This window comes from Mauremys reevesii, linkage group 4, assembly GCF_016161935.1.
Source record: "Mauremys reevesii isolate NIE-2019 linkage group 4, ASM1616193v1, whole genome shotgun sequence".
NCBI lineage: Eukaryota > Metazoa > Chordata > Testudines > Geoemydidae > Mauremys > Mauremys reevesii.
Window position 1 is genome coordinate 133,009,241 of NC_052626.1, and position 23,437 is coordinate 133,032,677.

The 23,437-nt window shown below is 50.1% G+C and overlaps 1 protein-coding gene across 1 annotated transcript; it reads right to left on the reverse strand.

Moving 5' to 3' along the window:
• Positions 1-5,270: 5,270 nt before the first annotated feature.
• NUAK2 (NUAK family kinase 2) lies at positions 5,271-22,862 on the reverse strand. Its single transcript, XM_039538816.1, has 7 exons — positions 22,581-22,862; positions 15,318-15,438; positions 12,893-13,044; positions 11,293-11,358; positions 9,292-9,411; positions 8,182-8,314; positions 5,271-8,060 (listed from the first exon to the last, which is right to left on the reverse strand). The coding sequence occupies exons 1-7, from the start codon at positions 22,782-22,784 to the stop codon at positions 6,934-6,936; spliced, it is 1,923 nt and encodes a 640-aa protein (XP_039394750.1). The 5' UTR covers positions 22,785-22,862; the 3' UTR covers positions 5,271-6,933.
• Between the last annotated feature and the right edge of the window lie 575 nt (positions 22,863-23,437).

Here is a 23,437-nt window from a genome sequence, read left to right on the forward strand (position 1 = left end):
TAAGGGAGGCTGAGTTGGCCTTTGCCATTACATGCTGCTGGAGGGTCTACCATGGCAAAAGGGTGGGGTTATCTCCAGGCTGGAGGGGGGTGGGGGTGAGAGAGAGGAGTTCAAAAGGGCACGGAGAGGGGCTGGCAGAAAATATTTATTACCTGGCAGAATGCGCCCGAGCATCCGATAATCCTGCTGCCCAGAGCAGGGGGTTTCCAAACACATTCCCCTGCCTCGAAGCCCGGCACTTCACCGAGGCCAGGGCTCAGCCCTATTAACATTCCTGGGCGAGATTAAAGCTGCATGCCAGCAGCTAGCCAAGCTCCCTGAGCAGAAACACCACCTGCTAAAGCCATGTGCTTGCTCCCTTTTAAAAGCAGAAAGGGGGCGGGAGGGAAAGTAGATACATTTTGCAGTGGGAATCCATCTCCTGCCAATGCACTGTTATGAACAGTAACCCACCTCCTCTTCCATCAGCGACCTGAGTGGCCACAGCCAAGATTCCAGGGAGCAGGATCTGTGGAGGCTGTTTTTTATCCTTTATCGGGTGGATTATACTGCTTGGGCTAGAGAGTGAGAACCTAGAGCCAGAGAGCTGAGGCAGGAGCCATGCAAGCTGCCTTGACATGCCTGGTAGGGTGACCAGGTATCCCGATTTTATAGGGACAGTCCCAATATTTGGGGCTTTTTCTTATATAGGCTCCTATTACCCCCCACCCCATCCCGATTTTTCACACTTGCTGTCTGGCCACCCTAATGCCTGGCGTCCTACTGTCAGACCTCCCAATAACATGGTCAGTGTGTATTACCTGTCCCCCTCTCTGGGTCCACGCTGAGTGTATCACACTAAAATGTTAGCTCAAGCTGTAGCAAATTGTGCTTTTAGCTCTGGAGGTATCCACTTCACTCCCTAGTGCATCAGCCAAGATAGCTGACCTCTCAGGTGTCTGACGAAGTGGGCCATAGCCCACGAAAGCTTATGCTCAAATAAATGTGTTAGTCTCTAAGATGCCCCAAGGACTCGTGCTCTTTTTGTCCTCTCACACGTGCTGCAGTTGCATTTAATTGTCAAGTCAATTATTGGTATTAGCATCAGAGCTGTAAGTCTTATGGTAGCACGTAGCTATTAGGGTGATGCTGGCCATAAATGTACCAGTGATGGCTGCATGTTACGCTCACCGTTACTTTATTCTTTATTTCACAGCAACGCCTAGCGGCCCCCGCTGAAGTCAGGGCCCCTTCCCACTAGGCTCTGTGCAAACACAAAGTAAGAGAGTCCCTGCCCCAAAGAATGTACAGCTTAAACGGGCGGCAGGTGGGAGGGGAAAGAGGCACAGAGGTGATGCAACTTGGTGCATTGCGCTGCACCTACAAAGAGCAAATACCCTGGGGCCTAGCCCAACTGGTTCATTCAGAAGTGAGGGGCATGATATATAGGCTGGTTAGAAGCTTGCAGCAAAAGCTGTTCATGCAGTTTGTGCCATTTCCACTGACTGATGGCAGCTGCCAAGTTACACAAGTTTAGCAGCAACCTCCCTCCCCCTGCTAAAAATCCAGAGGGTGCTGGGACTTTGCCCTTGTTAATCTGGCTGTCCTCAGAAGGGCTTTAAAGCACTCCGGAGTTTCTTAATGGATCTGGAAGCATGCAGGGAATTCTCCACAGGGGGTGGATTGCACATTGCCCTTGTTAATTTCATATGAAACAGGACAAGAGGGAAAAAAATTCCAGGCATTCATGTCTTTCTTCCTTTCGTTTCATTTCACCCTCCGTTAAACAGCGAGTGATGGGGTAAGGGGCGGAGATGTGAAATGTCTTTTATTAACCCAAGTGGAAACTCAGGGGAAAATGTTACAGTGCTTTACAGACTAATAAAACCTACTTCAGCGCAGTAGCCGGAGAGCAGCACAATGAAGCTGGGTGGGTGGGGGGAAGAGGATAAAGAGGGCAGTTCCCATTGACACTCAGTGTGCACATGACCCCATCTCAGCTTTTACTGCTGCATTGAAGTTTCAATCAGTCCTTTTTAAAGCAGCAGTAGTTTAAAACCCCCAAAGATGAGGAGGCAGTTTCCTGGGGCATCAATGCCTGATGCAAAATTCCAAGCCAGACCTCTAATGCTCTGACAGCCTGGTGCTGGGGTTTGGGTTAAGTCCTTATCATGCTGTGAAATCAAGACCCTGGGTTGGAACCTGAGTATCCCCTTCCCCCTGGTGGACTAAGACAGCTAAAGGGGGGGAAGGGGAGGCGGAGGAGCTCTGCATCAAACTCAATAGGCTCCATTTATTCCAGTGGCATTGGTGGCGTTCATTGCTCTCTCCCCTGCGTCTCTTGGAATCTTTGTTCCTCCTCTTTTCAAAAGCTGGATCTCAGACATTCTGTGCTACATGGCACCAACGCTCTCGCTGCAGTGCTCTGAAAGTACTGCCTGCCACCATCTCCATCAAGCAGGCCCTACGATAGGAGCATAAGAAGTGCCAGTCTCCATGTGTGGTTGTGATTGCGTTAGGTTGTGTTTTTAGTGTTAGCTAGGCAGCCCTCTCCAACCAGCCTACCAGAACCCCAGCCCTAACCACAAAACCGATCACTCTGATGAGCTTGGGTGGGCGCAGTGCCCAGATTTCACATGGAACCGCTGAGTGCTACTGTAATGCAGCTGGGGGATGCTATTTTAAGCCCATAACTATGATCTTGACATTGTCTCTGAAGAAAGTCAGTTACGTGTTGAGCCTGAGAGGACAGCTCATGGTTGTAGAAAATTCCCTTAAGTAAATGCTACCCAGAATGATGCAAACTAAATACAGCAGGGTGGAGGCACAAGAGTTGCCAAGCATGTGTGTGTTTTTCAGCTTGGGTGGCAAGCTTGCCCACAAGTGGCTGATGCTTGTCATCAGAGCTGGCCCAAAGCCTTAGTACCAATACAAGCCAGTCTGTGAACAATCACTTCCCCATATTCAGTTACAGTGTAAACAGACCATAAGAACAGCCCTATGGGGTCAGACCCATGGTCCATCTAGCCCACTAACTTGTCTCCAACAGCGGTTAGTACCAGAGGATCAGGGGGAGTGACTCATCCATCGTCCCCTCCCAGCTTCTGGCAGTCAGAGGTTTAGGGTCAGTCTGAGCATGTGGTTGCAACTTCACTGCATTCACTTGCAGCCTGGTAAGACCAGGCTTGAGTTTGGGCCCTGTTCTGGACTGGCTACATTTACAGAACGGACAAGCGACCGTGGGTGCCCAAGCTGAGATGTCTAACCAGGGCCTGATTGTTAAAGTATGAGGGCACAGCATTTCCTATACATCAGAGCCCTTTATGGTGGTTCCTGCCACAGGTCCTAGCCCTTGGAAGTTTAGGCCTAAACCCAAACCTGAGTCTTTCATCCAACCCCCCTGCCTGTTTCTTTTGAGGCCTGGCTGAAGTTAGAACCAAGCCAAAAAAGCCCTGTGTCATAGAAGTTAAGGCCAGAAGAGACTAACACATTGAGTCTGATCTCCTGCCTGGGACAGGCCACCAAAACCCAGGCACTAAACCCAGCAACTGAAATTAGACCCATCTCTTACAGCCCATGACTTTGGCAATAGAGCAGCAAAGGCCCAGCCTCTTTCATCCATCCCTGCAACAAGTTAGCACATCACCCTCCACTTTCAGCTACTTCCTGCAGAGCTGATAGGAGGGTGAGCTGCTGCTGCTACACAGTAGCTCTCAGAAAAGGAATGGAGAGTAGCAGAGGTGCCACAGAGCGAGAGCCTCCACATCACCCTTTGACTGTAGGCAGCAGGTTTATGCTAATCCTCCCCAGGAACTCTAGGCTGGAGCTGCATGCTTGATAAAATCTGGGTAGAGGAGGCTCGCTCTCATAGAAAGATGACAAAATCCTTCTATTGTTCTGAGGACAATTCCCGTCTCAGTTCAGGTTATGCATGCCACAGGGAGCGCTCTGTCTAATCCCCTCACTGCTGCTGTGGTCTCAGCGCACTATTCTCCCCCCTTGTACGAAGGCTGGTAATTACACTGATTGTCATCCCCCCACCCAAGAGGATACCAGCCACTTCTCACTAACTGCATGTCTCGCAGGCTCTTTGCTGCTGTTTTAGTACCCCAAAGGCATTGAGAGACTGGGTGGTCTGTGCAGCATTCTTCCACTTGTATGTGAATAGACAGAGCCACTTAGACTAGAGACAGTTCTTCTGCACACACAGGTGACACCCCAAGAATGCCCTCCATCTAGGCAGCACTCGTTGCTTTCTCGACTCCAGCCAGCCTTTGTTTCTCAAAGAGCTTCATACGAAGCACCCGCCTTCTGAGGGGAGAATGATCTCAGGAATTAAGCAATAGCTGAGAAGTTCTAGTGCGGTGGGTGCAAGAGAGATGAAGGGTTGGGGGGGGGGGGATGTGCCAGGTTTGACCAATTCCAGTTGAGACTGGAAGATGTTGATGGGTGAAACTTGTTCCTTGCCCTGAAGGAGGATGGCAATGCTTGGAGTGGCCAGAACACAGGAAGCTCTGTTTGCAGGGGAAGAAGGGAGGAAATTTGACCCTGAATACAGAATGGGAACTCAGTCCTCACTGTTAAATGAACCTGTGCCAGCTGCCTGCTGAACCAAAAGACTGATTCAGCAGGTGGTGAGGCTGCTTCTTTGGGTGGTTATTATATATGTATTAACTAGCATTAAGGCTCCACCTCCTTTCAGGGTCTGAAATGGGGGAATAATCCAAACACAGATGGAAAGATGCAGCCTGTTAGGCTTGTGACTGTTCCTATTCTAGTGTTCTACTGCTCCCAACCACAGCTTTCTACTGCTCCCAACCATCTCCCAGCCACCTGAACCTCCATCCCAGCAGGTGCATGCTGAGCCCAGCTGGGCTGCTGGGTTCAGAGCATCAAGGAAGCAGTGGGGGTTATGCATTGTACAGACAAAGGCTCAAGGAGAGTTTCCAAAACAGGGAAAAGTGAGACAAGAATCTTCTGCCTCTCCCAGGCCAGCACATGCCTCACTACCCCAGCTGTCACCATGGCCAATGTGACATTGCACAATGCTGTACTTTCATAGGAAGCAGAGGGACCAGAAGTGTGAAAGGAGACTCCATGGAGCCCAGGAATTGAGATGCCATCTCACAAAAGGTGGAAGGGTTTCTGCTCCAGCGCCTCTGATAGGCAACTCCAGCTGAAGCAGCACCAACGCCAGCTGGCAACGCCACACCAAGTGTCTTTTAAAAACTTTAATCGTCCCACGATCTGTGGGACAGCTCAGAGGAGGCGGACAGACAGGCAGACGAGAGTTCAGGTCTACATTTTGCTTTTAATTTAATTTAATGAATTTCTCTGGACCACATTCTGGGAGCGGGGTGAGAAAAATGTACACATCTTGGGAAAGGTAGGGAGCCAGAGAAGAGACATGGCAAGATAGTGCAAGGGGCTTTACAATCTGAAGAGTTACAAGATCACACATTTACAGAATGCTTTTCTCCTTTGACAGATGCTTGAGAAGCTTTACACTGGAGCCAGGTTAACCTAGTGCCATTTTAAATTTACATAACAATTCAGTGTTAATGAGACAATAAATAAGTATTTTTCCCCTCCCCCAAGGGCCCCGGACAAGCAAAAATACACTTTAAAAAAACTTCAAACTTTTTTTCCCCTCCATTCATGTTGGCAGCAAGGACACATGCCCAGATTCTAGGTCCACCTGGCTTTTTGCTGTCAGAGGCAGGCCTTGGCTGTAATTTTTAGAGGAGCTTCAAGGGAGTTTGGCATCTAACTCCGACGGAGAGGAGTAGCTCCTCTAGCCAGAGGCCGATAGCTTCCTTACAGTCTGTCAGAGGATGCTCTTGCAGCCCAGTGGATTTAAAAGCACCTGCAAGACAGGGTCCCACTGCAGAGAGCAGGAGGAGTTTATTACTTGACGATGGCCCAAGCAAGATGCATCAAAACCCAAACAGCTAGAGGAGTTAAGGTTAGGGCTATAGATCAGCCTGGAATACATGTTACACCCATGGTCACTGATGTGTCAAACCACTTCTGCCTGAAGTGTTGAGATGGGAAAACTAAAAGTGTCCCAACATTACAAGATTAAAGCCAAGGGTGCATTATTCCAGTTCAGGCTTCCCAGAGTGGGGAAGGGATGGATGTTGGACCCCATACATGCCAAGAAATCCTAAGTGCCTAGATTTCAGTTACTAACAAGCCAAACGCCATCTTCTCAGCCCAGTGGCTGTTCTTGTCTCATTGCCCTGCTAAGTCTGGATCCCTTTCCTGGCTGTATTGCTACCGCCCCATCCTATCCCCTTGTGCAGCACACAGCAGAGTGCAAAAATTAAATAAAATCTGAAGCCATCCAGCTTTTTTATTCCTTAACTTGAGATGACCAAGTCTGTTTTGAGAGGTGAGGGAGTCCAGGAGAGAGCTGCAAAAGTGGTCTGCAGAGTTCTGCTAGAGAGACTCTAGTTAACCCTTTCCTATACCACTCTGCACTAGGAGTTACTCCAGTTTCTTAGGTGGTCACGAGACCAGTCTTGCTACTTCTCCGGTATTTGGTCCGTCAAGAGTTCCCTGCAGATCAAGATGGGTACCCACTCTTGCACACATACCTCACCCCATTGCACTTGCTTTCATTCACTCTACATCCACCTTCTCATGCAACGTAGCTTGTTCTCGCTAAACATGCCTCTACTCTGTTGTACCCTTTGTAAGCCACTTCGGCACTGTTAAAACCCTCTTTCCTGCCCTCCCCCTCCACATGCACCCCATGCCAGAAGAGTACAAGGATGCAAATAAATACTTCCAATGTCACCACTGCATTTCCAGCCCTGCAAGGGGACAGCCAGGCTGGGGAAGGCTCTCCCACCTCCAAGGCAGTGCAATTGTTCTGGCACTGCTGTCCAACAGCAGTCCCATCTGCAGAGACGTCAGTGGCACGTGCAACAGCTTGCAGGCTGGGGCTCCTCAGCTGAGCTTCATGCTGATGGCCATGGCCTGCTTGTAGACATCGGTGACGTTCTCACAGTCTGCCAGAGAGAAGCAACTGTCCCTGAGGGGGCTTTGGCAATGTGTCACAGTCCAGCGCCGGAGCCTGCGCCCTGGTTCCTCCTCGGTCTCCTCCAGCCAGAGGAGGTCGTCCACAGAGATGCAGCTGCGCATGCCCCCGCCCGCATCCGGCATCCTCTCAGGCAGGTCGAGCTGGTCGAAGGACTCTGTGGAAAGGATGCTGTCCTCGCTCACAGCGCTGGATGGGTGGGCCCGGGAGGCCAGAGGGTGTTTGGGCAGGGCCACCTCACTGAAGGAACCGAAGCCTTTGATGGGGTCGCTGTCTGATTCCGTGTTGCTGGAGGAATATTTCCCATTGTGCTTCAGGATGCCCTTCCTCCTGGCAGGAAGGCCCTCAGGGCTCTGGCCTGGGGAGAGACTGCTAGCAAAGACGCTGGCATCCAAGTCGGAGTCTAAAAGGTCCCTGGAGTCAGTGTGCTCTGGGGAGGAGTAATACCCAGATTCTCGCTTTTGGGGCTTCTTCAATATTCCCTTTTTGGGCACCACCAGGGCAGCAGCACTAGCATCTGTGGTGCAGGCAAGCCCCCTGGAAGAGAGGCCACGAATCAGGTCTGTGGTTTGTGCCACACGGTCGTCACTCGTGTCGCCAGTGGCCGCCACGGGCAGAGGGGCAGGGGCTTGCGTTTTCTGCTCACAGGAGTTCCTTCTCTTCAAGATCCCCTTGGGCCTCTTCAGGATGGACTTGGAGGGGTTCTCCGTAGCCAGGGCCGCCTCCTGCAGAGCCTGGGTGATGTCGTTCTCCCTCTTGGACTTCTTGAGCGAGCGCTGCCTCTCCAGGGCGACGCCGGGGATGTGCTGCTTGAAGAAGCAGCGCACCTTGGAGCTGTTCTCGAAGAGGGGCCGCGAGGAACGCCGCAGCCACTCCGCCACCGTGGCCAATGGGGACTCTGTCTCCCGCAGCAACTCCTGCTCCCCGATAGGCACCTTGTAGCCCCAGTTCACCCACCAGTGGCTGGCAATGTCCTCAATGGTGGCTCTGCGCTCCGGGTTCACCATTAGCATCCACCGGATCAACCCACAGGCATCTAGGAGGCAGAACAAGATCCCTGTCAGAATCATAGGGTGGGATGTGTCCGACTAAGACACAGGAGAGAAGGAGAGGAGAGACTCCCCCACCCAAAGGCTGTGTAATAGAGTTCTGCTTACCAGATAGCTTAGTGGGCTCTCGGTATTCCCCACTAGTGATCTGCTGGACAAGGGTCTTGTAGTCTTGTCCATCGAAAGGCATCGTCCCATGGACCAAGATATAGAGGAGCACCCCAAGGGACCAGCTGTCAACCTGGGAAACAGATAGATCTTTGAGAAAGAGCGGAATCCTGGCCAGATGTGCTCTGCCCCCACCCACCCCAGAGCTTCAGAGTTGGTTCTGACTGCCAGCATCTGAAGGGCCAAGACAGGGAGCCACTTTAGCATGCCAGATTGTGACCTCACTGCAGTCAGTGCTAGAGGAGCTGAATTAGACCATGAGCGAGCCCAGCAGTGACCTCACAGGCCACTTCCTATGTATGGTCTCTACTAATGCCCTCTCACTTCCTTTACTGCAGGCATGGGTGGTGAGTAGTCCCTGGCCAGGGCCCCCGCCCCAGCCCCCGAGCATGTGGTGCACTATGCCCCCCCAGCCCTCCCCCCACAGCACAGGGGGGACAGTAGTGCCAGCAGCCCCAGTGCTGAAGCACCCCCTCCACAAGTGCTGGTCCCAAGCCCAAGTCCTGGTCTCAAGCCAGCTGCAGCCACCCTAGCCCCAGCCCACTTCCCTGAAAAGGAGCGGGCTGCCTGGGCTGGGGCCAAGCTGAGCTGTTGGGGGAGGCACAGCCTCCCTCAGCCTATGATACACACCACCAATGGCTGCAGGCTCTGCATGTGGCTACAGTGGCTCTTGGAGAGCTAACTACACGTGAAGTCTTATAAATCGCTTTTGAACTGCTGAGTTTAGGTATTTGCCTATCATAAAGGGTCTAATGGATCATACAGTCACTGATTGCCATTAATGAGGCCAGCAGATCTAGCAGTTAGTGAGCACCATCCTGGGATGGATACTGGCACTCTGGCTATTGAGTTTTTAGGGGAAGTGACATTCCTGACTCCAAGCAGAGAGGCATGAGAAGGATCAGGGGTGTCCTGCACTAGCTAGTGGGACATTCCTCTGCCTCAATTACAGCAAGACACCTGCACTACTCCACAATGGGATGGGTGGGGGAGGGGGGTGAAAGCTTCCCTCCACTCCAGCACTTTCTAGGAGAGGGAAAAGCAACTTACCTCTGGTCCTTTATAGGGCCTCCCATTCACAATTTCAGGGGATGCATAGAGAGGGCTGCCACAGTAGGTCTGCAGGAATTTGTCTTGCTGGTAGACATTAGATAGGCCAAAATCTGCTATCTAGAGAGGGGGGAGAGAGATTCACTGTTATCGTTTGTGAAGCCAAGGTTAATGTTAGCAATTAGAGGGGGGGGAAAAGATGTAGGCGTCCAACAGTGTTATGAAACTAAAGAGAAGACCCTACAAACGGCTAAAAAAGGCCAGAGTAGCCTAGGTTGTCTCCACTGCAGCTTCACCACTAGGATATTCTTCCCTCCCCCTTGGTCACCAAGTGAGACGCTGCATCGAGTTGATCTCCCACTTCAGAAGCTGGATCTGCTGGCCTGCCCTACCCGGCCTTCCCCAAAGCCATTCGTATTGGCAGGGCCTCTGATCTACTCAGACCCTCCGCTGCACATAGGTTTCAATAGCACAGGGCAGCGTGAACCTGCAGTTAGTACAAGGCCAGGAGAGGTCGCTGGGGAGCGACAGCGGCCATTCAATTAGGCTCAGAGGGGAGGCATGTTCATACTTGTTGGAAGTACTTCTTGGACTTCCCTGAAGACAGTTTTCATGTGGAAAAGCTTTCCTAGTCTGTACCTGAGGCTTCGGTATGCCTGACAGCTTCAAGAGGCAGTTCAGCGATTTTGCTCTCCCTGTTGGCATGCCCCATGGTAGCTAAGTTGTACCATCAGCAAATGCCTATCATCTTTATCAACACTATGACCAATCAAGTGAACCAGAAGGTACAGTACATGCTTGCACGTTTGCAATTGCAGAACGGCCTATTGTTAAGATAAACAGCCTACAGGGCTTTGTTTATTATTAACTGTACAAAGTCCCTGCTCTGTTTGTACCTGTCTCCCTTAGGAGAGAACACTGACTCCCTGGGTGGTTGTGCAGCAGAAGTGCTAGAGCCATGCTACAGAGCCAGAGGCCAGAAATAAAAAGTGTTGCTTAAAGACAGTAGCAGGTGAAGCACTTGGTAGAGGTCATCTGATAGGAAGGAGGAAGAGCCGATGCTTACAAGAAGCTCAAGCCTAGCCCAGAAAGCTGGATTTTAAGCTTCTAGAAAATAAATTCATAAGGAAGCAAGCTTATCAGAAATTCCCTTCTTTTACTGGAAACTGGCATTTCCTCCTTTCTAAGCTATGAAGTGGTTTCTCTCTGAGTGCCAAGCTGGCTAGGTGTGTCACTGTTTGGACTCTAGTTTCTATATTGCTTGTTTACCAGCCATGAGATAAGCAATAATGATTTCAGTAGCTTGGAAAGTTTCTGGGAATCATCTGCCATTATCAAGCCCTGCTGCTGCCCAATGCTGATCTTAGTCGAACCCTGGTTAAAAGGTTAGGCAGCAGTTGTACTGCCAGCACTGCAGGCTCTTTGAATGGCAAGGATATGACATGGGCACTCTGCTGCTATGGAGCAATCTAAGCGTTGGAGTACTTTGGCAGGATTCTCCCCCACCCCCCCATCATGGACTTGCTGGTAGCCAATAATCCTCCATTGCTGACCAGTCACACTCCACTTCAGAACATCCTCCTACACTGCATGGTCAGAGGAAGCAGTGAGCAGTTTAGGGGATAGCTCCCACGGCTGCAGAAGTAGAAGGCTAATGTGGTGAACCAACAGGTCTCAAATCTTATTTGAGTGCAGCGTTACCAAGAACCAGGCATGTGTGACTGATCCCATGAATACTCAGAAATGGTCAGAGCCCTCCCCAAACGCATGGAAGGTTAGCATACTGATGACCAGAGGAAGATTGAGAGAGACATTCTGTCTTCCCAGTGTCTAAGTGGCCATGGTAACATGCAGAGCCCAATCCATTAAGGAATGAAGCCATGCTCTGTGCAAGAACCCTTGGTCTAGTTCATAAATTTGCTGCAATCCAGGAGAATTAGTGAGTTTTACACAGACTGTTTTTGTTTAAAAATGCAACTGGGTTTTGTCAGCCTCACTCACCTGAACATTGCCCTTTCCATCAAGCAGGATGTTTTCTAGCTTCAGGTCTCGATGAACAATTCCATTCTAGAGGGGGCGGAAGAGAAAGTGGAGTTGGTGTTTGGCTTGAGGAGGGGAGAGAGTTAATCACAGCAGGGCTGTTACTGCAGTTCACAGACAGCCTGTATTCGAGATATGCTGGCAGCAAGTGCACAGGTTGTGTTTATATCTGAGCTTGTGAAAAGCTCAAACAAACACGATACGAATTCCTAGTAATGGAGAGGAGATTAAGTGTTTGTGTCTGTGTATTCAACTTTAAGTGTAAGCTGCTTCCCATGATGGGGTGCCAAAAGGAAAGGGCCTTAATTTCATGTCAGAGGTGCTTTTTTTGCATTAGGCTGTGAACTATAATTCTTCTGAGTCATGGGTGGCACCCCACCACCACTGGGCCAGGAACGGGTAGAGACATGCTGGGCCTTTCAGCACTTCCATTTGCTTGGAAGTAACCCATCTAGGCTAGCTGTACAGATATTTCCCATTGATTCCACCCATGCCCTGGTGCTTGGATATGCACCTGTATTGTTTACTAGCAACTACCAGGGCTGTCAGAAATACTGAGCACCCACAACCCACATTGAAATAAATTGTTCCAGGACATCTCTGAAGAGGACCACGATCCGAGTGCAGAACTTGGAGAATCTTGGCAGCTCCATATTGCAGCTGATAAGCTGCCCGGCTCAAGTGGCCCAGTTGTCCAGTGACTTGTTCTTAAGCCAGTGTGAAATTTGTACTGGGGACCAGTCCCTCTGGAACTTGTTTGCTCACGGTTGTACATAAACAAGAACCTGAAACTCCAGGTCTCCTGGGCATGAGGAGGTACAAGCATTGGGATGGTTCAGACAAGGTCTTTCACCAGGTGTCCCTGCATGCTATTTCCCCACATGGACTTGATGCAGAAGTCACACTATGAAAAGTGAAACCTGAACAGGGCTATTTTGGTTTTTACTTTAAGACTTGTGTGACCGCGCTGGGTGTTTCCCTTACACTGGGGCTGGGCTGGAATGAATACACGGTGACTGACTTAGCTAGAAAGGCACGGCACTTTAGCATTAAGACATGCCAGAGCTAGGCACTCTTGTCTCCCCAAGGGAAGCTTGCAATTCCCTTCCAAACCCAGGAGGTAGGTGCCAGCACAGGACTCACCAGACAGGGAGCATGCAGGGAGGGTGCAGGGAGTCAAGGATTAGATGAACAGGTCTTTTTTTGGGGTGGGTGGGGGCAGAAAGATGCTGGGTTGGACCCAGCTAGAACACAAGGTGAAGTGCGGGAGAGTGAGCTTGTCAACCAGCCAGGTGATATTCTTTAGCAAGTTGAATTCCTCTGGGTAGGCAGTTTTATCTAGTCTGACTAACGTGCCCCTTCAGTCTATGCTGCTGTATCATCATATTGCCCTCAACTCCACCAGGCAGTGCCCAAGAGGTGCACAGGAGTAAGACTAACATTCATGGGTAAGGAGCTGGTTGGAGACTATGGCTATGGACAAGTATCACCTTTTGCACGAATTAAGTCATAGAGAGGCCCCATGCCCTCCTGCCGCCCAGATTCAGAGATGCTCACTTACCTTGTGACAGTAGTAGACGGCAGACACGACCTGCCTGAAGAAGTGTCGTGCCTCCTGCTCAGTCAGCCTCTGCCGCTCATTGATGTAGTCATACAGATCTCCCTTGCTGGCATACTCCATCACAATGACGATCTTGCTATTGTTTTCAAACACTAGATGGGACAAAAAGGGGGAAGTTGGGTCAGGACATGCCACAGAGCATTCAAATATGTTCAGGAGTTACGGTGCCTTCAAACATGGAGGAGCCCTGTTGGCATCTGCTTTCAGCTGGCATCCTGGTGCCTGCCTTCTAGTCCGATTTTTTTTTTTTTTTTTTTAAAGTTACCCACCCCATTTCTGCAGTCTCTGGTTTGAGCCAGAAAGGCAACATCTAGACTCCATTGCTTTAGCATAAGTGCCTGTTCTATGGCTGGGGGGGTATAACCAGACTGCTGCTCAGCAGACTGGGGCTGTACACAACACACTAGGTAGCTGCTATATTGATCTACTACCACAGGCCACATGAGACAAAGGATTCCAAGCAGACAAAGGTGGCCAGTGGTTCTTAATAGCCCTGATGACAAGGAAAACAACTGCCATGGTTCCAGATTGGGTGTAGCCCACTACACCCTCAGAATCCATTACAGAAAGCCAGATTTAGCCAAGAAATGCACGGTTTCCCTCAGCTGTTTTTAGAAGTGATATTTTTGGATTCTGATAATGGAGGCCAGGATCAGAATGACTCAGTCAATACAAACATTCGGCATACGTTATGCTACCAGTCCTCTTGCTGTGTTTAGGGGAGAAACCTTGAGATACTGCACGCATCGTTTCTGAAAGGGTGATACAGACTTTACCACCTAGCTTGATACCAACAATAAAGCTATAAAAATTCCACAAAGCCAGCTGACAGATATTAAATACAAGTTTCAAAGACTCAAGGAAGTAAGAGGTGTTCAAATGATACTAGATCAGTCTGACTGGAGACTTGCTCTGGGTGGCTTTGACTGCAACTAGAATTTGAGAGCAAATTTTCACCCAAGTTCAGTGGTCGTTAAGAATGGTGCCTTCACAACACTGAAGGCCGAAGCCCTCGGTCCGTAAGACAGCCTGGGCAGCAGCACAAGCTTCCTAGTGGCCAGCTAGGACTTGGATGGGGGAAAGGAGAACTCTGGTAGTGAGGGTAGCTTGGTCTTCATACTAGGATGTCTACTGCAGTGCTTTGCAATGCTGGCACTGGGCCAGTGAGAACTGGAGCTGGTGGTACATTTCATGTAGATAGCTGTCAGGTAGCTACTGGTCAGAAGTGGTAACTGGCTGAGTTGGAATTCAAATGCAGGACCTGGAGAGGAAAGGTTCCATATCCTCTGGGTTAGCCAGGCCATGCTTCTGCTGAAAGCAGCATTTCAGGTCTCTAGCTTTCTGACTACACGCGTTTGTGGGGCAGGCAGACTAAAAAAAGGGCTTCTGAAGCTCTCCAGCCTTTGTTCTCTGCGTTGTTCAGAATGGATGGGAAGGGAAGAGGCTATTTTTAGAGCAGATATTCCCCTCCTACCACCTGATTGCCTCATTTTGTACACAAAACAAGGATCAAATCCAAGAGCTGATCAGCAGAAGCCTGAGAGCCTAACTGCACGCTGTTCTGGAGGCTGCTGAGTCACCCGCTCATGCCCCAGGCATGAGCAATAAGCGAGTAGCTTCCGCCTGCTTGTTTTGCAATATTTTCCCAGTTTTTAGATGGGAAATGGCGAGTCCTGGGTGTCCCTCACAAGAATAATCCACATGGAGAACTGCTTGCTTAAATTTTGGGTTTGCCTAGTTCCCCACCCCAGAAGGGATTCTATAATCTAATGCCTGGTTACCAGTAACCTTTAAAGCCCCTCCCAACTCCCCACCCCAGCTAGCTTTCACAGGCAATTTAAGTCTGCATCAGACAGCGCAAGTTGCAGCACCCCTCAGTGTGATGTAACATGATGCAGTTAGCAACTGGATACAGGATTTTGCATCCATACAGGATGTTGTATTGGGCAGATGAATTCCAGGGGTTGCATTTAGGGCTGCAGCTGCACTCATCCCAGAGTCTACCTCTCCCAAGTTTGCAGGTTGCTCAGAGCAGCTCAGTGACAGAAGCCAGTTTCATAGTGCAGAGGGGCATCATTGCATGTTAAGGCCCAGGGAAGATCTTTTCAATACATATTGCACTTGGCAGGATGCAGACACAGCAAAAGTAAGTCTGACCACATGCCGTTAGCCAGCTCTGCAGATTCACTAGGAATGTGTCAACTGCACTAAGTGCAGCAAGAGGTGAAGGGCTACTTGGCAGTGAGACACAAAGCATAAATTAGATGCTTAAAGGAAGGTTACTTCCTTGCACAGACCAGTTTAAGTTATGGATTGAGTGAAATCCTCACTTGTTCCCCCATCTATCCACATTAGCCAAGCCTACCTTCATGGATACCAATGATGTGGGGATGGTTGAGGGATGACATTATCTCAATCTCTCTCCGGATGTGGACAAGATCCTGCTCGTCCTTAATTTTGTCTTTCCGGATTGACTTGATCGCAACCTGTCAACGAGAACAGAAATAAAGGAAGCATTAACGCTGGAGCCTGCAGGGTTCCTGCAGAGTGTTTCTCACTGAAACGAGAGATAGGAGACTCACCAGTTACTAGGTGCATGGGATTGGAGTAACCAGACTAGTACAATGGCAGATGAAATCTCAGCTCGTGTATCTATTTGCATGGGGGTAGCCTCTAGAGACAGGAGTTGGAAGCTTATTGTTCTAGGCATTGTACACAGAACATGAGAGCCCCTGCCCTGAAAAGTTTGCTGTCTAAAATAGACAAAGGAAGTGGTGTCCCCATTCTAGAGATGGGGAATGGAAGCAGAGATTTGGGTGACTTGCCCAGGGTCACACAAGGAGTCTGTGGCAGAGCAAGGAATTGAACCCAGGAGTCCTCGCCCAGTGCTTTAACAGGACCATCCTTTACACTGTGACAGCCTTACTGAGGAGAGAGTTCAATGGTTTAGGCTCTGTCTTGGCAAGTTCTTTTGTTGGGTGCTTGTTATAAATGGTCACCTCCCTTTGAACCCCATGCCTCAAAGCTCTACGCGAGTGATCTGGGTTAGCGCTCCCCTTCATACAATCCAGTTAGAACTGCTCCAGATTTCTAGTTCACTGTAGAATGATTTGGGGGAAAAAGGCCCTAGTCTCCCTGGAAAGCTGTTCCTTTCTCTACTTCCCTCTAGCCACAAATCCAAGAGTGCTGCGAGGTCTGCCACCCCCACCAGAAAGCATGAACCCTGCTTCCCTGCAAGGTAGCAAGGGGCCAATCTGTTAGTTACATTACATGAACAGTGTCTGACCCCAGAGCTGCCCCGGTACATTACAGCCAGCGAATGGAATGCGACCTGTACACATGACTTGGAAGATAAACAACATCTTGGTTTGGTGCAGATGGAAAACAGGTTTCTTTGTTTATCCAGAAATGTTTGTTTCAGAGGAACAGATAACTTGGATTTGATGAGAGAAAGTTTGGCACTCAAGGAGTCATCAGCAAGTTCCTGCTAATGTTCCCCACATGACAGAGGCACAAGCAGTAAACATGGGACTTCCCTGAAACGGGACCAGTTGGCTGGCATGCTGAAAATACAAACTGCCAGCAGCAGCCAGAGTTTGCTCAGATTTCTTCATTATGAATGCTCCTCTACGAGGAAAGAGAAAGAAAAGTAAGTGCTGGAGAATGGATGCCTCCTAATCCTCTTTCAAAGGGGCTGGAGAGAAACAATATACTCCTTGGGTTGAATTTACAACTGAATCCAGCAGAACCTCTTTTCTTCTATCAGACAAGAATGCGGAACTGTGTTAATCCTGTAAAAGGATCCTAGATGATACAAAGTGCCAGGTCTCCCAGCAACAAGGAAAGGGGGGGGGCAGCTTTGCCTTGCACCCCAGGGTCAGTGCAGGGCTAGAGTTCTGTAGGAAGATTGCCTTCTTCATTAAAGAGGTGATCTGCTGGCATTATTGAATGACAGATGCTCGCCCTAATGCCTCCCTGGCATTCTTCCTCCGCCCCAGCCTGCCAGAGTAGTGCCCCACTGCCTAGACTCTTCCCAAGTCAGGTTTGACCTGGCTTCTTCCCTTGAACATGCTGCAGATTGGGAGGTTTTAGTAACTAGGTGCATGCATTCCAGCTAGCTGCTCCTCACGCATACTGGGGTCACAAGAGATGTACCACACACTTTGCATCACTGCTATTCCTGTTATGTCACCATCTCTTTCCCCTGCAAAGCGTGACCTGGTGCTGTCAGAGTGACATCTCCCAAGATTGGCTTAGCTCAGCTGTCAGTTTGTCACATCACTAATAATGAATCACTGACAGCTAGAGCAGCAAGCTTTAGATTGCCACATCAGTCCCTTTGTGCAAGGGATCATTTGGACAGATGTACAGGAGAGGTCAGATTCTCCCACACTCTGAAGCATCTCCCTGCTCTACACTGGGTCCCACTTACCTAGTCAAGCACTGGCACATGGGGTCAGCAGCAGATCAGAGATTGACCACTTGACTTCCACATGCAAAAGGAGAATGTTATGTGCTGGCCCAATTAGAGGGTTTAAACCCAAGCATTACTAAGAGCCATAAACTCTGCCTGGGAGGATGTGAAAACCCAAATCCAAGACTTGTTATCCAACAATACAGAAGGCATCTACTCAAGAGTGACATGAGCATTGGACACTCATTCAGTGGCCTCTGCTACATTCATGGGTTAAAGATTAACCCTTTCTGTCTCAACGCTCCACTATCTGGGTGTGCATAACTGCTTGAAAGCCTTTATGCAACAAGCTAGCCTGCCTGCCCCCCAGCTCCCAAAGTCCCTACAATGAGTCACTTGCTGGTCACTCACCTCCCAGAGCCATGTGGCTGGAATGCCTGGCATCTGGCCTGGCCTGATGATCTTTGGGACACAGAGCCACCTGCTGCATCAGCAGCTTTTGTGCTTGCTGACTGAAGAGCAATTGCATTGCACACGTCTTTGGTCTCAAAGTAAGAGTATTAGTGCCCAGCAGACAGATGAATGGTTCCAACCAAACCTCTGAAAATGAAGGAATCTTAAGGCTTCTGATGCAGTTGGGCATACACACTTGCCTATGTCCCATCCCCATTAAGGAAGCCAGTATTCCTACAGCATCAAGCATTAGCCCATCAAGCTTACAGGAAACAGCTAGCAGCAATTGTCTTTCCCACCCCGACCCCCGTGCTGCTCACCTCTCAACTTTGAACGAGTCTGGTTTGGATAGGCTAGTGCAATGGCATCCAGCTAAGCGCCTTAAGAGTTCTTCCCAGCAAGGAGAAGCCACGGTCCGTGCTCAAGTCTCATGCATGTAGTTGCCTATTATTGTACAAGACCGTTTATCTAGTTGTTGGGCTCCAGCATTAGCTTTCAAGACTAGCTTAGTGCTGGCCTGAAGCCATGCTATTCAGCTTCTCTTATTCCTGCCCCACCACAGGTACAGCACGGGCAACGCCAGTGCCAACTCCCAGCTTTGAGCTGAAGCAGCCTCTATTGGCAGTCAAGTAGTTCACACTCCATAGCCTGCTCATGCCCCACTCTGGTGGGGCTGTTAAGGAGGTAGACACACACCTCTATGTGCCACTGGGGGCTGGCCATAGACACTAGGCAGCCAGCTCTGTCCGCCTCAAGCTTCAGGCCACCTAAACAACAGTGCATGCATGTCTAGAACATCCTGTGGGGCACATGAGAGCCTCCACGTCTGTCGTGCACTTCACATGACCGGGCGCTCTGCTGGCCATCACCACTTGGTGATTTGAAAGCAAGTTCTGAATCAGGAGGGTTTAATTATGCTTCAGGGGTGGGGGTGGGGGCTGCAGCAGAAAGAGCAAAGAGTATTTCAAGGAGGTGACAAACGGTACATTACTAAGCCACAAGCCCGTCAGGTGCTTTTAAAGCTGTTCCAGGTTGTGAGCACAATATCATATTCCTGGTGAATTATGGATCCCATCCCATTATGGAGAAGTCCAGTGTTGTTTTGTTACTAAAGATCAAAAGGGAAGTTTTTGCTATTTTTAAACTGTTCCAGGTGCCCCTTTCCCCTCCACATATCTGTCAGACATTGCAGGCAAGTACAGTAGAAACTCAAGCCTCTTGTTTGGCTTGGCTGAAACCCAAGCACTAAAAGCTTGTCTCTCCCCCAGCCTGTGGGCAGGTGCTGCAGAGCAAACAGGTGCAGAAGGCAGGCTCACTACTCAGCCCCTGAGCTGCATTTCCATTGGGCGTTTCATATCAAAACAAGGGCAAGAGCCAACCACACTCAGCATCCCAGTTACTTTGGAAGGGAAACGTCCAAGTGGTCAGGAAAGACATTCATAGTGAACAAAAACACTAACTTCTTACATCTTAACAGCAGGGCATGAGAACCCTGCAGGTGAAGAAACATTTATAGCAGAAAATTATCATTTCACACAAAAACGTTACCATTTCCACGATTAAACAAGACTGCAAATTCTGCTTTGATTGGTCTGAGTCTAAGTAGGAGGACTAGAGATAAGAGAAGGAATGGGCTGGCCAATAACGTGGAGGGGGGGGCGTGGGGGTTGACTAGTTAGTTAAACCAACAGAGGCAGCTTCTGCATAGCCAGAGGTGAGAGAGAAAGTACTGAAATACCATGGGCCTGTGACTCTTGCCAATAGGGTTAGCATCGCTCACAGTCCTTGAAATGAAGTTATTTGCTCTTACACCTTATTTAGGAAGCGGAAGCCACTGAAAATGAACAAATATTAACCCTCTTTACTGCCAAGTGGGGTTAGGAAGAGAACACAAAAGGGCTTTGTGATGCGGGCACTTGCTTCTAGGTGAATAGTTCCACATATGAACTAGTAAGTCACCTACACCTAGGGATGGTTTGGTGGCCTGCATATGCTATTTCTATGATGGTAGCTCTAGGAGGCCATTATTATGCTAGGCACTGTACAAACATAAGCTCTTTGGGACAGGAGTTCAATTCCAAGTATTAGATTAGATAAGCCCAATGACACCTGCTTTTGGGTACTCTCGGAGAAGTCCAGTAGTAAGTGGGCTACTGAGGTTGAACCAACCCTTCTTCTCCAGCTCCCAACTAAAGGGCTCCTTCCAGGCCAAGATGTGGGAATCTGCACTGTCACAGTCCTAGTTATGCAGCAGATTCGGAGACTCCAGAGCCATCAGATAGGCCATGTCTTTTGCCAGCATTACACCTACTTAAGTCAGTCAAGAACTACTTCATGTTACGCAAGGAAAGGAAAACCGTACATTTAGAATTCTAGCAAGTCAGAGCACAATTGTTTCTCTTTACATGCCATTCTGGCACATTAGTAATTGAATCTCACACCCACCCACGCCTTCTCCTCAGGACTTGAGCACGGATGCTTTGCCAGGCCAGTTGAGTTATTGAAGTTAGTGTCTTGATGTTTACCCACATAAGAGGAGATCATGTGGGTTTGTGTGTATGAATCTGTCTTCCATGGATCACCTCTCACACCTTAGTGACTCAAAGCAGGGAGCAGGTGTCCAAGTTTGCCTTTTAGACTTTTGGAGAGGCTCCTTGGGGGTTAGGTCCACTCAGTATTTGTAGCTGATCCATTTTGTGTTAGTACTTCCCTCCCCAAAAAAACCCTCAAGATAGAATGTTGGCCTCCAACCACAGGGAAATTTACAACACATTATCCCATTTTAGACAGACAAATTGCAGTATTGGTCTATATTGCTTCACCACCAAAAAGTCCAATGTGTGTGTTTTCACACACAGTTTTTGGATAGGCTCACAACTTAAAAACCTGTAGTTGGTTCAAGAGCAGCAGAAACACCATAAAGCTGAACTAACCTTTCAGTGAAAGCAGACACACTTGGAATCAGGGTTGAGGAGACAATTTAGAGGTGTCTAGAGTTCCTTGCATGCTGCACCACTTAGATTTTATATGTTTCATAGTCAACTGAAACTCAGAGGGGGAGAGACTTGAGTGTAATGTTTGTTCTCTACTGTTGGATATGTACTACTACAGGATGTGTACAAACCTCTTTTCAGGAGCAAGTCTTTGATTGTCAAGTGTGCAACAGGAAGCTGTGATCTCCTCTACACCCCCCACCCCACCCCCCCAAGAGCCACTCAATAGTGCTCCAAGATGTAGTAACATAATGCAACTGCTGGACCAAGTTCAGATCTTGCCAGACCTACACACATTACACCTCTCAGAAAGGGTTTCTAGAGGGATGCATGCCCTCATGCAAGTCATCTGTTGGCAGCCTAACCATTTAGATGCCTGTGATGAGCACCAAGCAGTTTTACTGCATGCAGTATCTAAAGCTTTAGTGTAAAGCCAGAATCTGCCCCTTTCGCCTCCTGCACAGTTCCAATTACTTCAGTCAAGTTACTCCTGCTTTATACCAGGATAGGCAAGATCAGAGTTAGGCAGGCCCTTATGAGAGAGGAGAGAGCTTGGAATCCCTGTTGATTTGACAATAGGCTCCCCTAAACCCTAGCCAAAGAGAGGTGCCTTTCTGCATTTCAAATTAGCACAGACCATGAAGGCAGACCAGTGGCAGGCAATTCGTGTCAGATCAATTACAGCCACTACAGTAAATACAGCAGCAGAGTACTGGCTGGCTTGTCCTTCCCTTTCAAGAGGAAATAAATTCCCTGGCAGAAGCGTTCTTTATTGCACAACACAGCCTCTCACTTCACAAACAACAACAAGGTGCTGTTAATTTTATAATCCCAACACACCCAGAGGGCCCCCCGTCACGGGAATATTTAAAGGGATTTTCTGTGACCATCTCACCTACTCCACCTATAGAGCCACTAGCAAAACATCTTGACGTTTGCACCAGTCCAAGTCTAGATCGCACCATGAAGCGGAGCCTAATCATTTTACTGTCTCCCATCAACGAGAGTTACTCACCCTGGGCAAGTAGATTTTGCAAGGCTGCTCCACCAGGTCTTGTCTAGACAAGCGGCAGAGCCAGCAACCTCATTTAATTTGTTCCAAATAAGATTAACGTTGCAGTTCTTTTCTGCCTTACTTTTATTACCACCGCCACCACCTCCGCCATGATCTAAGGTTTCATTACAGCAACCCTTCCCCTTCACCCCCATCCCTTGAATTACATTCTGGTAAATAGTCACGTACTATGCACCCAGCAACCGGTTATTCCCCCCCATATTACTAGTGTAGCCTTGAACCTGAAGGCCTGGAGGCAGCTTGGCTCAGCCCACGCCTCGCTCTGCCCTGCGCACAGCTCAGCACTGCGCACCAACGCGCAAACGGGACAAGACCAAAATCGGGGGCTTATTGCAGCCGCACGCGCAAGGGGAGCAGCAGCGGCACTGCAGCTGCATCCGGAGCGAGCCGCGCGCGCTCAAGGCGGGCAGCGCCCGTGCCCCGTGTAAACGCACCAAGCGTGAGGAAAGCGTTACACCGAACAGGCGCAAGGCACCGGCGCGAGGAGACCCTGGACGCTGGAGGGAAAGGCCGCTCTCCGGGCCAGGAGCAGCGGGAAGGCTGGAGACCCGGGGGATGGCACCGTCCCTTTGGAGCAGCCCTGGGGGTCGCCCCTGCGGCGCAGCGGGCGGATGCAGGAAAGCGGGGCTGGGCTGCAGGGGTGAAGCAGAGATGCCCCCAGCAGGGCAGGGCGCAGCGCCCGGCTGCACTTACCAGCTTGCCGGAGCGCTCCCTCGCCTTCTTCACCTTGCCGTAGGTGCCTTTGCCCAGCGTCTCCAGGAACTCGTAGCGGTGCCGCAGGTTGTGCTTGTGGTGGTGCCGCTTCACCGCCTGCTTCTTCATCAGCGGCTTGGGGGACTGGGGCCGCCCCTCGGCCAGCGAGGGGGCCGGCAGCGCCTCGGCCGGGGCGAGAGCCATGGCTGGGGCGGGGCAGGGCGCAGCGCTCTCCAGCCCAGGTGAGCGGCGCAAGGCAGCGATCCTCTGCCGGCCGCGGCGCCACGGGGCCGATAAATGCTACAAACCTGCCCGCTCCGGGCCCGCCCCCCGCCGCCTAGTGGCCGCCCCGGGGCACGTGACCGGCCCCGGAGGGCTCCCTGCTAAAGGTGTCAATGGGGAGCGAGGGAGAGAGATGGGGCGAGGGGCTGGCAGAAAGAGACAGGCCCTGGAGCAGACAGTGGTGCTGGAACTAGGGGTGCTGCTGCACCCCCTGGCTTGCTGTAGTAATAACATACACCACAGACAGGGGTTCCCTGGTTTTCCGTCATCAGCAGCCCCCCCAACATTATTCCAGCACCCCTGGGAGGAGAGGCAGAAAGACAGACAGGTACTGGAGGAGAGACAGAAATATAGACAAGCAGAGGGAGAGAGAGACGTGCAGAAAGGTACTGGAGGAGAGACAGAAATGGGGAAGCAGACATACCGGAGGAGACTCAGAAACAAATAGATGGACAGGAGGAGAGACTGGCAGAGGCACTCATGGCTTGTCTATAGGCAGAGTTGTGCTGGTTTAAATCAAGGTGTGATGTTCAGGGGGTGCGAAAGGCTGTGTGGACATGCTTATTTCAGTTTGC

Coding starts and splice junctions, on each gene's coding strand:
- NUAK2 (XM_039538816.1), bottom strand. CDS start 22,784: ATGGCTCTCGCCCCGGCCGAGGCGCTGCCGGCCCCCTCGCTGGCCGAG. Junction 15,439..22,580: donor GGGAGCGCTCCGGCAAGCTG/GTAAGTGCAGCC, acceptor TCTCGTTGACAG/GTTGCGATCAAGTCAATCCG. Junction 9,412..11,292: donor ATGGAAAGGGCAATGTTCAG/GTGAGTGAGGCT, acceptor CCCCCTCTCTAG/ATAGCAGATTTTGGCCTATC.